Source organism: Lotus japonicus, chromosome 5 (assembly GCF_012489685.1).
Source record: "Lotus japonicus ecotype B-129 chromosome 5, LjGifu_v1.2".
Lineage (NCBI taxonomy): Eukaryota > Viridiplantae > Streptophyta > Magnoliopsida > Fabales > Fabaceae > Lotus > Lotus japonicus.
Genome location: NC_080045.1, coordinates 58,414,440 through 58,429,798, shown reverse-complemented (window position 1 = coordinate 58,429,798; position 15,359 = coordinate 58,414,440). Strand labels below are relative to the sequence as shown.

The 15,359-nt window shown below is 34.6% G+C and overlaps 2 protein-coding genes across 3 annotated transcripts; one reads left to right on the top strand and one right to left on the bottom strand.

The window, feature by feature from the left end:
- Positions 1-1,218: 1,218 nt before the first annotated feature.
- On the top strand, positions 1,219-4,350 carry LOC130721226 (U-box domain-containing protein 14). The gene is made up of 4 exons (XM_057571987.1): positions 1,219-1,720; positions 2,313-2,429; positions 2,611-3,024; positions 3,114-4,350. Exons 1-4 carry the CDS (start codon positions 1,442-1,444, stop codon positions 4,194-4,196), a joined length of 1,893 nt encoding a protein of 630 aa, XP_057427970.1. The 5' UTR covers positions 1,219-1,441; the 3' UTR covers positions 4,197-4,350.
- Positions 4,351-5,212: 862 nt separating this feature from the next.
- Positions 5,213-14,883, bottom strand: LOC130721227 (vacuolar protein-sorting-associated protein 33 homolog). 2 transcript variants are annotated; one of them, XM_057571988.1, is made up of 22 exons: positions 14,632-14,881; positions 14,501-14,540; positions 14,252-14,332; positions 13,752-13,946; positions 13,545-13,655; positions 13,338-13,403; positions 13,020-13,127; positions 12,848-12,892; positions 12,423-12,479; positions 12,002-12,096; positions 11,083-11,134; positions 10,841-10,897; positions 10,408-10,470; positions 10,207-10,313; positions 8,851-8,973; positions 8,594-8,675; positions 8,430-8,500; positions 7,776-7,856; positions 6,821-6,878; positions 6,561-6,622; positions 6,106-6,199; positions 5,213-5,675 (listed from the first exon to the last, which is right to left on the bottom strand). In XM_057571988.1, the coding sequence occupies exons 1-22, from the start codon at positions 14,682-14,684 to the stop codon at positions 5,586-5,588; spliced, it is 1,791 nt and encodes a 596-aa protein (XP_057427971.1). In that variant the 5' UTR covers positions 14,685-14,881; the 3' UTR covers positions 5,213-5,585. The 2 variants fall into 2 exon arrangements, 1 of the variants encoding a protein (XP_057427971.1); XR_009013362.1 differs by lacking the exon at positions 5,213-5,675 and having other exon boundaries at positions 6,123-6,199; positions 7,776-7,861; positions 14,632-14,883.
- Between the last annotated feature and the right edge of the window lie 476 nt (positions 14,884-15,359).

Here is a 15,359-nt window from a genome sequence, read left to right as displayed (position 1 = left end):
CTGTATTTGAAATTGACAACTCACCTTGAAACCTTTAATTGTCAAAAGGTGAAGATTTTAAGGACCATTCCATACTTGTAGAATTTTGAAGTTTAGGCTTGGAAAGAAATTTGGAAGAACTAGTTATAAATGCCAGAGGTCGACTACAAAAAGTAAAAAGTCTTCCAAAATAATCTTGGTGGATTGTTGAGTTTTAAAGTGACTTTAATCCTTAAACCACTAAGGTGAATGTTCATGTTTGGGTTAACCTTTTTTCAAAAATCTCCAAATGGGAAACCATAGAGGTTGTAGAGTTGCTATAAATGAATAATAATTATTTATTTTTAAGTATGAATTGTACTTTGACCTTAATTTAATTTTTTTTAAAGGAAAAAATCTAGTCCTTTTAGTTTGATTTAATGAACAAATAGATATTGATCTTTATACACAGTACAATTACAAAATCCTTTCTTATTTAACATCCCATTTTTTTTTTAAGAAATGACAGAGTCACAAATATTTTCACATCTATCTAATAGTAATTGATAACCTTAAATAATCATTTTCCTATTTAAATTGACACAAAAAAAAATGATGAGCACACTAAGTTTTTTTAATGGAACTGTCATTTTGTCATCCATTCGAAAAACAATTTATGATTATAAATCTCTTCGTTGAAAAACTATTCTTTTACAAAAATCTGGGTCGAATATTCTCTTTAAAAATTATACAACATTTTTTTTACACTCAACCAATATGCAATTTGATAAACTAAAACACATGCTCAAAAAGCTAAAATAAATATAAGAAACCATGATATAAAACAATTGGTAATAGAGACAGATGATAATGAATAGCTCACATCGCTCCTTAACCATGAGATTAGGGGTTTGATCCATCCATGAGAATGTAATATATATTGTGGTCAGGGTTTATTGCTTAGTGCGAGCACTCATGACGAAAGATTAGTCATTATTGTTTGTCGGGTATAAATATGCTGAGCTCACCCAAAAGAAACTACAAGACATGGCGTAATGGTTAACTAACTTTATCCCTTAACTGAGTCGGGGGTTCGATCCTCGCACATGGAAATGAAGCGCATATCGTGGCCGGCACTTTACCGCTTAGTACGAGTATTTGCGACGAGGAAATTAGTCATTGTTGTCGGCCATGGAAACGCTAATTTTCACACCGAAAAAAGGAGATGATAAGTGAATGGGGCCACCACAGGACACAGGTTCTCTTCTGGTTTTGCCTACGAAACCAGGCAAAGACCTTTTCCAGGTCAAGGACGAAAACAATGCCTTAGCCTTACATAAATACTCCTTCTTCAACTCTCCATTCTTTGCTGATTTCCCACAATTCTCTCATCTGGGTATCCTCAATCATCTTCCAAATTTGAACCAAGCTCGATCTTGTTGCCAAAGTTTGCATCTTTGACTTTTTCACTCTGTGTCCCAAAATGGGTGGCAGCGAGAATCCGAAATCTGCGGTTGTGGGTAGTTTGGTTGAGACCATCAAGGAGATTTCTGGGTTGCCGGAATGCCAGAACGTTCACAAGAGGATGTGTGGGAACATGGTTCGTAGGGTGAAGCTGTTGAGTCCTTTGTTTGAGGAGCTGAAAGATAGTGATGAGTCCCTCAGTGATGAACAGCTTGGAGGGTTTGAATCTCTAAGGGTTGCTTTGGATTCTACTCTGACACTTCTGAAGTCTGTGAATCAAGGGAGTAAGGTTTATCAGGTATAGCTTTTCTGGTTTTAGTAACACCCCAAAGGGTTTTGTGTGGTTTTGTTAGAAAGAATGAGTTAACTCAGTTTTGAAGTTGATTGATTTTCTTATGTGGGAAATTTTTTATGAAAGGCTATATATGCAAGTGTTTTGTGTTTTTGGGGGTGATTGCTTGTTTAGAAAATTGAGGAAACATAAATTTATTTTATAACTTGCCTGTATCATGTGTCCTAACACTGCCAAATTGGCATTTGCTTTAATTCTAAGGTGTGTTACATATGTGTATTGCTGTAGATGCATAAATTCTGAAATTTAATTGCAGAAATATCCAATAACTTAAGCAAGTGTTCTTGAATTTGAAGCACTGGAAAGTTAATCGTGGTTGAATATCGTTAAAATTAAGTAATTGGAGTAAGAGAATTAAGTACTAGCTGACTTCAAATTTCATTGTGGTTTAATATTCTTAAAATTGGAGTTAGAGAATAAGAGATTAGTATTACAAATTCTGCAGATGTTCTATGCCTTCTGATGCAGTTTTGTTTACCAAGTATGTTTGATGATCAAGATTGTTAATTTTAATCTATCAGTGCTTTGCATATCACAGGCTTTGAGGAGGAATGATACAATAGATAAGTTCCAAAAAATAACTGAAAAAATTGAAGCTGCGTTGAGTGAAATTTCATACAACAAACTTGAGATATCAGAGGAAGTTCAAGAACAGGTAATTATACAATTACATGGTGATTCAAACCTTTTCCTGTCATTTGTTATAATCATATTTAATCAGTGTGCTTTTTTACTTCTGCAAGAGATGTTTTGGGCAGAAATAAGGAGCAGCAGTAGCATCAATTGACAGATAATTATGTGCCATATTTCTCACAATTTTTTATTTCCTTTTTCAGATTGAACTGGTGCATGCTCAATTTAAAAGAGCTAAAGATCAAACAGAGTTTGCTGATTTACAACTAGACTTGGATATGGCAGTGGCACAAAAGGAGAAAGACCCCGATCCTGCTATACTCAAAAGACTTTCGGAGAAGTTGCATTTGAGGACTATAAATGACCTAAAGAAAGAGTCTAGTGAACTACATGAATTGGTGATCACAAGCGATGGAGAAGTGGAGGAATGTCTTGAAACGATCTCATCCCTTCTTAGGAAGCTGAAGGACTCTGTGTCCACAGAAAATCCTGAAGTTGATACCTCTGAATGTGAAAAAGGGTCAATTAAGCACCGGTCTCCTGTAATCCCCGATGATTTTCGATGTCCCATATCTCTTGAACTAATGAAAGATCCTGTCATTGTCTCCACTGGTCAGGTATTATCAAAGATTGGCCGTGTGTGCGTGTGGTACTGTTATAATATATCAGCTATGATTATTCATTAGCTTTCTTCTCTCTTTTGCAGACATATGAAAGATGCTGCATTCAAAAATGGCTTGATGCTGGTCACAGAACCTGCCCCAAGACACAGCAGACACTTCTGCACACAGCCCTTACTCCTAATTATGTTTTAAAGAGTCTGATAGCTTTATGGTGTGAAAGCAATGGTGTTGAGCTACCAAAGAAACAAGGGAGCTGTAGAACAAAGAAATCTGGAACCAGTCTTTCAGATTGCGACAAAACTGGTATCAGCGCTTTATTGGATAAACTAGCAAGTACCGATATAGAACAGCAAAGGGCGGCTGCTGGTGAGCTCCGGTTGCTGGCTAAGAGGAATGCGGATAACAGAGTGTGTATTGCTGAGGCAGGAGCAATACCACTTCTTGTAGATTTGTTGTCTTCTGTAGATCCTCGAACTCAGGAGCATGCTGTCACGGCCCTTCTCAATCTCTCAATCAACGAGAGTAACAAAGGAACTATAGTGAATGCCGGAGCTATACCGGATATTGTGGATGTACTGAAAAATGGCAGCATGGAGGCTAGAGAAAATGCAGCTGCAACCCTCTTCAGTTTATCTGTTCTAGATGAGAACAAGGTTGCAATAGGTGCAGCTGGAGCTATCCCAGCTCTTATAAAGTTACTTTGTGAAGGTACTCCCAGAGGTAAGAAGGATGCTGCTACTGCTATCTTTAATCTGTCTATTTATCAGGGAAACAAAGCAAGAGCTGTAAAAGCCGGTATAGTGGCCCCGCTGATACAATTTCTGAGGGATGCTGGGGGAGGGATGGTGGATGAAGCACTAGCTATAATGGCAATCCTTTCAAGCCATCATGAAGGCAGGATGGCAGTCGGTCAGGCTGAGCCAATCCCTATTCTAGTCGAGGTTATACGAACAGGGTCTCCGCGCAACCGGGAGAATGCTGCTGCTGTCTTGTGGTCGCTATGTACAGGAGATTTGCTGCAGTTGAAACTAGCAAAGAAACATGGTGCAGAAGAAGCGCTGCAGGAATTATCAGAAAATGGAACTGATAGAGCTAAGAGGAAAGCTGGAAGTTTATTAGAACTAATACAGCGAATGGAGGGGGAGGACACTTTGCAAGAATCATAATATCTGTAATTTCATTATATAGTTCATAGATGATAGATGGTCAGAAAACTGTGCAGAAACTTTTGTTATGTTTGGTTGTCATTTATCTGTAAAGGAAAATGTTGTTAATTATCTTTTGAAAATTTTACGTGAGAATTAAATATGGATTTAAGAACTCTTTTGAATAGATACCCGTTGGAAAATATACTAACATTCCAAGACACTAACAACTTGCTACTTCATTAAAAGTGCATTGAAATGTGTTATTTTCTCCGCTTTCACGGGTATTCAAACCGGTTCTAATTTTCTGCCTTCAGACTCACGGCAAAGTTGACAATTCTTTACATATAAGCCTGTTGCAATGAAGGCCAACATTTTGAGACAATTATGATCGTAAACAACTAGAGTGTTATAACTTATCGTAGTTTCTCAAGCTTGTGCCATTGAATTTAACCAAGCATAAATTGAGACTAAGCTTTGTAGAAATAAACTTATTTTCAAACCCATCCTGTATTATCAGTTCATAAAAGATATTATCTATAAGTTGTACTTGTAATATTTGTACGCGCATGTATGATTAAATGGAGAAAAAAAGTTAAGATTTCTCTCATGCAAACAGTTTATTGACACGTGACTTACCACTTATTTTGAAAGGAGTTTAAAATCAGTGGATTAGTCTTAAGCTTTGAACACCAAGCAAATTTTAATCTAAGCTTTAAACACCGTGGCACCAAGAACAAACACCGGAGCCAGCTTCATCTCCATTTGCCCAACCCCCACTTTATGATAAGCTTTCATCTCAACCACAATTGGGGTTGCAACAAAAGGTTTTTTGAGTAACCGCAACTACATCACGGCCACAATTGTGGTCCTTTCAATCAGCGACGTAACCGCAATTTAAAACTACTTGCAATTAGCGGGGTCTAGATGCAGTGGAGATAATCCCACATGCCACACCTTTGTAAAATAATATGACCCTGTACCAAGGTCGAAGATGACGATGACGCATAAACGGAGTGTGGTAAAAGTTCATGGTCTAACCAGAAAAGGGTTGCTACATATATTTAAGTCTCCGTACATAAATTATAATTGGTAGAAAATCAACAACACAGTTGCATATAATTGCTCAATCATTTGCCACTAATTGAAATGGACCACGGCGAAAAATATCCACTCACAAGATTAACTCTAGATAATCCCTTAGAAAGACTAGATTCCTATCCTCACAACCATCCCTCTTACAAAACCAAGAGAGGAAGATTTTACAGCACCAATAAAGCTTTCATCACAGCACCCGCTCGGTGCATCATAGTAGAAGAACTTGCTTAGGCATGCTATTGGTTTGGCGGCATCAAAATAAACTTGGCTCACTATGGAAAAGTGAAAAAAATAACAAAACTCACTCATCAATCAACCAAGCTTTTCCATGAATGTTTCAAGCAAAGTTTGGCCATTGACTATTTTTGTTGTTGCAATAATCAGATCATATGCCATGCTTTCCTGAAAAACCAACCACAAAAAGAATTAGGATATAAAAAGCAAATAAGATAAGTTTACACCTAAAGCTTAGTCAATAAGATAAAACGGGATATAAGGCAGAAGAGAATAATTAAATTATCCAGAGCAACAAATACAAGGCGTTGCTCAAATAGTAAACCAGTGTGGCAAACAAAATTGTATTCTCCTTTTCGTATTTCAATTCACACTACAGTGTAGGTGGAAATAAGATTTGATTGAACAATATTACTCCTGAATATATATTTTATCCCTCTATTTATGGCCTTGAGGTTCTGCTTTTGTAAGTAATAATAAAATGCTCATCCTGATTTTTGAAAATACTATCTCCGTAGTCTTTTTAGTTAAGAGCTCTGATCTTCCAAGTTCCTAATGTCAGCCTCTTAGCTTGCCTATTAAGCAACAGTAAACACACCTGAGAACTGAGAAATCTTAGTGCAGAAATCTCTGCAAAGGTAACACCTCCAACAAAGACAACAAGCACCAGGGCACGCCTTCCATCAGGTACTCTGAAATATGTGAACCGGACAAAAGAAAAGGTTATTCACATGATAATATGACCTCGCCCGTTAAGATTACAAATTTCAGTAAATTTTGACAAACCAAGGACAAATGTAAACCACGCGATTCAAGAACCTATCAACAAAAAACTGAAAATAAATGAAACAGCAAGATTTTTCAGAACCTTATTAACAGATAATTTTGAAATGTTTATCTTTGACATTTGACAGACATTTACACAAACTGGTCAGCATTGAATTTCCTGGAACTTATACCACTTTTCTGATAGTTATATTAGTACTTAGTTGTATTACTAATGGTAAAGAAAGAGAAGCAAACTTGCAAAAAATGGGCACCGATTAAACATACTTAGCTATGCTGGTTGAAACCCCTGATAAAGTGTCGAATGATGGGCTATTTGAGAATCCACCCTGTACAAGGAATATAGCAATCAAAACATAAAATATAACTAGGAAGAGAGGTAAATAGAATATTAAGGATGATGTGATGTTGATTAAAACAGTTTAAGAACTTGAACAAATATCATGAGAAAACGCATTCTGTAAGAGCTGACTGACAATTACAATGAGTTACAAAGTTTTATGTAGGTCATCGTGACAAGTACGTACCCTTCTTGTTTCCAAGTGAGGTCCAGGCAGCAGTTTCAAAGTTTCTTCAACAGGACGCCTAAGAGATCAATTAACATATTCAGTTTTGTATCAGATGGTAAACCAAGCTCACATTCATTACCCAAACATAGAAATTCATTTTAAAATATCAAGCAATCACTGAACCGATCAATAGATCTTTCCAAGCAAAAACAAATATACCATATGTATAGTACACCAAAAGGGAAAATGTGAAGCTCTGGATAACAAAAAGCTAATAACTGTGATTTGTAAAAATATAATTAGCTGTTTATTATCAAACAACCTTCAATTTTATGACGGACTGTTTAGAGGTGTTCCTTTGTTAGACATGAAGAGATTTCGGTATGCCTTGTTACAGGACTCCATCTCCTAATTTACAGGTGTTACATTTGCATTTCCTTGTGAAGATGTATATCTTCCTTCTTTGTACTTTTCTCTTTTTGCTTAATGGGAATTCTTTTTCCCAGAAAAAAGGCCTTCAATTTTTTAGAGCAACAATATTATTGCATCAAGTAAATATCGGAATTCACCCTCAACTCATACTAATACACAGTAAAATGTACTAACAATATACTAACATACCATAAAATATATTGCATTCAGTACCACGTATTGAGATGTGATTGATGGCATATTTTAACCAAAAAGAAAGTCTTGCTGTCATAACAGTGCAAGGAGTTTAACATTTTAAATTATTCTGTGAGCAGCACTGATCCATCTGTACATAAGATTTCTAGCATTAAAGCATCTGACAAAAGCCACCTCTGACACAGAGCGCCACAAGATGAAATTTACAGTTCCATGAGCTACAGTCCTCTATAAAATTTATATACAACTACGTTTGTAGTCATAGGTAAATAATGAAATAAAGAAAACTAACTCTCATGCTCAACTAAAACTAGGAAGACCTTCAGGATTAGAAATTTATATTTACCATCCAGATCGAATGGCATGCTGAACCAGACGAATGCTAAGTGGTGCATATCCAGAGAAGACGTAAGCAATATCACTGGGGCTGTCCTAGTAGCAAATGATTTTCTGAGTAAGTAGGGAAACCAGACCACAATAACTCAATAAAAGATAACTATGCGACAGTTGTTTATCAATAATAACAAATTAGAAGTCCGTATGAGAGATTTTACAGGAACTCGTGCATACATATACACAAACCATGCACTATATACAACAAACACAAGACAAATTTGAAAAACTACAAATACAAGAAGCCCCATTAATTGCTAACAAAACAAATTAATTCTGAACAACAGAAATTATGGCAGTACAGCCATAAAAAATAAATAAACAAACAGAAAGAAAGAAAAGATGAGCGTGGTTAGAAATCTGAGAAATTAATTGCAGCAAGAACAAACTCACCTTAACATAGATGGGCATATAGATAAGGTTTGGGATGCTTAGTTCTGTATTTCTATGATTTCACAAAGTATAAATATGTATACAATATTTTATTTGTGTTGTCTACATACCCATTACTATGTTTTTCCATGGGATATCTAAATAGTGGCCATGAATTTAATGCAGAATTTAGAAACATAATAGAGGACTAATGATCACATAATTTAGAAGTTACTTGGCTGTATCAACGTCTTCAACCACAAGCTGCAGGGTACGTTTTATAGTAAGCCAATTGCTTTTTGAATCCTAAAAGGATCACATGCAAAATAAGAATTTATTATTAAACAACAAATATATAAATCCATTTGACTTTACAAGTAAACAACTGACCTAATTTACCTGCTTTTTAAAGAGTCCAGCCTTCTCTAAATTATTTAGTGTTGCTATGTGCTCGAATCCATAGCTGTGGAGTAGTTCTCTCCTGATTTGGAAGTTAAAAATATACAAATAAAAAACTAAGTATTCCAAAATGAAATCTAGTGTGAAAGGAAAATTGAGAAAATATTATAGGTTTGTCATTTCCAAGGATATAGAAAAGTAACAAAATGAAAAGAAAAAAGAATGGAATAAAGGATCAAAGATGCATGCAAGCTTGCCTGAAATAGTCAAACTGCTTCTTTGGCAACCCAGAATTAGTAATAGAAAATAGGATTAGAAGGCGTAAGACTGTTGTTAAAGGCTCCTGCTTATGGATTAATTCTTCAATATAATCAAAGCATCTGCATATATGAACAACATAAGTTTCAACGTTTCATACTACAAAAATTAAGTTTTGTGCATATAGCAACCTGTGAACCATAATGAACAAGCTAGTCAACTACAGACACTAACCTAGGTAACAATGCTACATTAATTGGATTTGCAAATCAAACCATTCATGTTCTAAGTGAGTAAGTTCATTCTACGAAATTTCAATCCTCCATAAAGTATAAGCTCCTTAATCTACATAGGACAGGATTAATACATAAATTCAAATATTATCAACAGAAAATTAATCTTAATTGTCTGTTGTACCCTAGACTACTTTATGCAAACACGCACTTATGTATTCAAATATCGGATCTTAGAAAGAAAAAAATAATCTTTTTAAAAGTTCAAGAAAACATTAGTTAGAGTGAGAGCTGTACAGAAATTACTTATTAAAGAGACAAATGGCATATTAGGCAACTAAATAATAATTTAATGAAAATGAGGATATTCATTGTTTTTCCTTTACCTTAAGTTCTTAACAGACAGTTAAAACTTAAAAGAAAGGAAGGGAGTAATTATAAATTACTCGAAGCTAGCAGTTAAAATTTAACTGAATCTTGATACACTGCCTTGTTTATTAGTAAAAAATCAAGGATTACTGAGAGTCTGTGACCCAAAGGCAATGTCTTAGTTGTATCTTTGATGGTAGAATTCCCAAATAACATCTCACATTATATTGACAAGTCTAACTTTGGAGCAGTAAGTTCATTTCAATTTGGTATTATGACTAAACAGCGTGAGTTGATATCAAAGGAAATTGTGGGCACAAATTGTTTCCTTCAGCTGAAAGTTCATCAACCTTTCATGGTGAACAAGAAAAAGGCAGAAAACTTGTGTCTCAGACAGAAACACAACTGTTTTCACGTAGAAGAAGATCTAAAGCTGTAGGTTTCAAATAATGGCACTAAGTTACTAGTTCTCACATTGGGCAATTAAGTCCATGTCAGTAAAAGGTTGCTACTAAATATGGTACGAAATTTATGATTTACAGCAACAAAATTTTGGGGTTAGGAAATTCAAAAAATGTGGCTATAGCCAAAACAAGTTAACCCATCATAAACTGAAGCATAACAATCTCCAAAACAGAGTAAAGCAAATTACCACAGCCCACTCAATTCATGTATATTTAGAGAAATTATTGATTAATTTAAAATGTAATACCATCCAACATTTTACGCTCTCTGCATGCAAAATTAACTCACATATCATAGCTCTGGGCTTCAATAATTGTATGTTCCATATCAAGCTGCCCAAGAAAAGAAGGCTTTGATGTGAATGTTGACAGATGCTGAGCAAGATTTATGTGCCTCTGCAGAAATAATTTAAGGAATATTATGATTTGATACTCACTATGCCTGTTAATGAAATGCCAATACTCAATATTACAATAAAAATGTTCATACAGTAATCTCTGGCAGTGAGTTCAGCTTTTTCACAAAGTCCTTCAAATCCGAAACTGTCTGTGTCTGGATATCATGGAATGCAATATATTAGAAGTCTTAATAAATCCATTTAAATTTTAATTTCAAAAAGTAAAAAAATTAATTAAATGCTGCTGAAAACTTCTAATGAGCATATAATGTAAGTAGTAATTTATCTTTTAATTCTCAAATAGTGCACCTACCAAAAAAGCACAACCGTATTATTAGCTGCAAAGATAAAGGATAGCAGTAAAACTATTTAAAAACTTTATTTATTAGATCTCCAAAGAAAGAAAAGGAAATAGAGGACTCCAGCCGATATACTGAAACTACTTTCACATAAAAAGTTAGTTCAGAAGTTATTTTTGTAAATCGACAGAAAAAACAATACTGAAGTATAAGACCGTCTACTTACAGTAGTTGTCATGTCTGTGTAGTCTTGCTTCATGGATGTAGCTTTTTGGCGCAAAATCTGCAATACTGCAGAAAGCAACTAAGAAAACAGAACTAAAAGGGAAAAGGGAGATAAATTAAATATTCTATATCTGAAAAAAAAGACTTCTCCATGTGCCCCAGAACGAGCAGGCGTGTATGTGTGTGAAAGAGAGCGAGACTATTGAGATATAACAAAAATAAATATGGTAAAAATGAATCAACCTGGACAACAACTTCAAAGTTGAGATCCCGTATCTCCTTTAAAAGCTTGTCACTAATACAGAACATGTAAGTAAATGTTAATTTAAGAAATATTATGAACAAAAGGAAAATGAAAAAGAAGTCTAAAGAAACAGAAAATGGATGTATGAACATTGACTGAAGAGAGGATTCAGAGCAAATAAAAGCATCTCTAAAAAGCTTGTAACTAATACAGACCAAGCAATTGAATGTTACTTTAAGAAGCATTATGAGCAAAAGTTAAAGTGCAAGGAAACAAAGTGGGTATCTGAACCATGATTTATAAGAGGTTTAAAAGCAAAAAAAAAAATGCATCTAGAAGCTTTTGCTGTACCATAAAGAACATAGAGAGTTCCAATTACAAGAAACCTTAAATACTATTTTATTTGATACAAATTAAGCCCCTAGTACCATGTATTCACTAAATATCATAATATAAGAATAAATAGAGATTTCCTTAAATCAAATTAAAAAAGAAAAGAATGAAAAAAGGGAAACATTCTTGAGGTTGCGATCTTTTTAAAAACAAAAATAATAATTACCTAAAACTAAGCCTTATATCCCTATTAGTTGATTTGGCAACATAGATCAATTGATCCAATTGAGCTTTATCAAAATAACGCTAAAAAAAATGTAACATGTAGTGGCTGTCCCTCTTGACTCTTGTTTTGCTTGAGTTAGCTTCTGAAACATTATGTGTGTGTGTGTGCGTTCGGGTTCAACAGCTTCAGCCAATCATGCAGAAAATCATTATGAAATAAGTTACAATATCAGCAGATATCTATAAAGGGATATAGTAACCTACTCCTTGGGGACTGAAAGAGTAATGAAAACATGATATATGACCATTTATGTCATATTTTTTTTATTGCATCACTGATAGAACAAGTGAAGAAACTACCTTGAATTAAGTGGGACTTTAGTTTTTTTTCCTTCTTGTTGAAGACCCATAATAGATGCATCGAGCTCTACAGAACCATTGTTGATGTGCAGAAACTGCAATGATACAACTTGAGTATAAAAAGAATAAAAATAGTCCTGTAGTCAAACCTATTTGCACAAAATATTTTCCCAGGACCAAATAATGGCACTGTAATAATCCATATAGCCAACATACTAGTCTAAAACTCTTTGACTAAATCATCAAAACATGCACCTGAAAATTCTCCATTTTCTAACAATATCACAAAGTGTTGAAGGTAAAGAGATTATTAAGCTGACAAAACTTGATTCTCAAGCGAAATTCAATAACAACACAACCAAATCTTTTATGAAGCAAATATTCATTTATAAAGGTGGAGGCTGTTTCTGCATTGACTTGCCTCATCAAGTAGCCCTTCATATGTTAACTGGGAACACAAAGGAGTGACCATGTCCACCTGCATTCAAAGCATACTCAATTTCAAAGATAATCATTCACGATGAGAGCATTTGTATCCATACAAATGAACAGCCAGCCCTCAAAATGACAAATACCATTAAAGTGCAAATATAAGAATGGCTATAGCAAGAAATAATTATTTGATTAACTTCCAATTTATTTTCATTCTCATTTATGGACAAACATCTTGATTTAACTAATTTTTATTAAGTATTAAAAGAGAAATGTAAAGGATAGGGCCTTTAAATATATAAATTATATCTTAACTAATGAATATATTAACAGTACACGGACACATAGTGGAAATCCCCACAAAGTCACTGCAAGTTAAGAATAACAAAGATGAGATGGAAAAACAGGATATACCTCTCTATCTAAAAGGATTACTGTATTTATCTCTGGCACGGCCATCTGTAAAAACAGAAACAAATCATCGTGTTGTGTATTTTGATTAAATAAGAATTGCTAATTTTACTTTTGTTAGTTTTTCTGCTATGCTAATTAGCTTGAAGAGAAAAACAGAGTACAAGATTATTACATCAGAAGAGTTAACTGGTTCCTCAGCTTGCATTCGGTTTAAGATATCTGCAACACGCACAGATGCTCTTCCTTTCGCTCTTACGTTCGGTATGACTCCAAAAGAAAACTACAAAAGATAAAATCAAATAAAACTACTATAATTAAGATACACAGGTCAAAACTCAAAATTATGTAAGGTATCATGTTTATGGTGATTATGAGATTTCATAAAGGGGCAGTTCTACTGGATGGTCTCCTATTTTCTATGATGCTAATTGTCCTAAGTCTAAAGCTTTCCTGTTGAGAAAAATCAACATCATGTATCCAAAACTGCAACCTCAAGTTTGTGGATGGCTTTTGCAATATGCCAAAGCGAGCTTGTATCACCATCAACTTCGCATTCCTACCACAAAGAGAAGGAAAACAAGGATGAGAAATTAGTCAAAGCAAATACTAGATGCGAAGTCAAAAATAATTAAACTTCAAGAGACGGGAGCAAGTCAATAAATAAATCAGCATGAGCAAGTAATAATATGCAACATACTTTGTAAGAAAGATCAAGTTCAAATGACAGTACGTCCTCGTCCAATGGTACAACATACAAGGGATATTCCCCTATAGTAACCATATGATGTACTTTCTCTTCCTCAAGAACCTACGGAAGAAAAATAATTATTAATAGTGTTAACATTGAAATATCACGATTTAAAAAAAAATACTATTCACGTTTATGGAACCAAAGCAAGCTTACTTTCTCACAAACAACAGTGCGGCGGGGGACAAAATAAACATAATATTCTCTTTGCAATCCATTTGATACGTCATTGTGAATACTAGAACATATGAATCTCATCAATTTAAGCTGAGCACGAACAAGGTAAACCACTTTGGTGCAGTCAGTTTGAACTGGCTCAGCTGAAAGATGCCGCAATTCAGCTCCATGCTCCTGTTTGTAAGTTAGACATGACCTCTCAATTTCATCACAAGACCAGCACAACAGTGTCTAAAATAAACATCATTTTCTATTTTCTTTTTGGGATTCACAGAAGTTCGATTCTACTTAAAATAAACCAATGCATCAATTGTTGTATTTTTTGGTTAAAAAAAAAAATCTAATTCCTGATTGCTTAATCAGTGCCCTAATACCAGAACACTTATTCATTAAATTGGAAATGGTCAAATCGATGTTCTGTAACATTTTTTCTACAATTTTCAATAAAAAAGTTAACAATTATAAGGGGAAGAAAATGCCTTGAGACTGGATGTCTGTATGATAAGCGAAAGAGAGTCTCCGAGCTTCGGATCAATGACCAAACACTTCTTTCCTCGAACCTACAAAGAAAAATCACAAAAATTCACTCAACATTCAGTGCCATAACAGTGATAGCAAGCAAAAGCAAAACAAATGGAACAGTTGAGCATCAAATTTTCATATGAAACCGCATAGCAATTAATCGAACTTCAATTTTGCGAAAATGGAGAATTGAGATAAGCAATTACATGCTTGAGGATGTGGATGAGTTCCTTCTGAGACTGTTCCCTGAATGTAAACAAAAAACAATTGGATTGAAATTGAAATTTGGGATTTATGGTGAGGTTGAAGAGAAATGGAGGATGGTGAAGGATTTGACCTGATTGCTGTGAGATTGAGAGGAGCATTGTCGAGGTTTGGAATCTGAGCCATTCAGAAGAATCAGAATTGCTTAGCAACAGTAGAAGCGATTCGCAACTGCAATCACTTTCTTCGTCGTCAAAGGCACTGGTTTACAGAGAACACTGAAGGAATCGGAAACTAGTAAACCGAACTCGAGAAAACGTTGATGAAAAATATTCTTATAACAGGTTTCAGACTTCAGATGACAACGAAAAATCATATTAAAGGAGGTGGGTAAATATTTTTAGTCGATGTAGTATTTATACATTTCCATTTAAAATGGTTTTATCATATTCTAAAAAGAAATTAAAATATAAGGAGATGTGATGTTATAACAACAACTTTTTTTTAGTCACTTAACCCACTTGATAATCATAATCAGTTAAATGTAGATTGTTCACATTAGTTTTAGATTTTGTTCTTTAAAATTATTTTTAATCATTTTTTTTTCTTTTCTCCCCTATTCTTTCTCTTTCTTTCCCAACCATCACCCAACATTTACCATCCCGTTTAGCTCTTGAACAAGGTGATCCTCTTGGAAGAAGATTTTGTTGTCTGTCGGGGCGTGCTGCCCTACCCTTGTTCAATCGGTATTGCGAGCCTTGATTGTGCACCTTATGCGAATTTATTGGTTGAAGCAATCTACTTGTAACTCTTTGAACTTCTTCTCGAATATGAAGTTGAGAGAAAAGAGTTATATCTCAG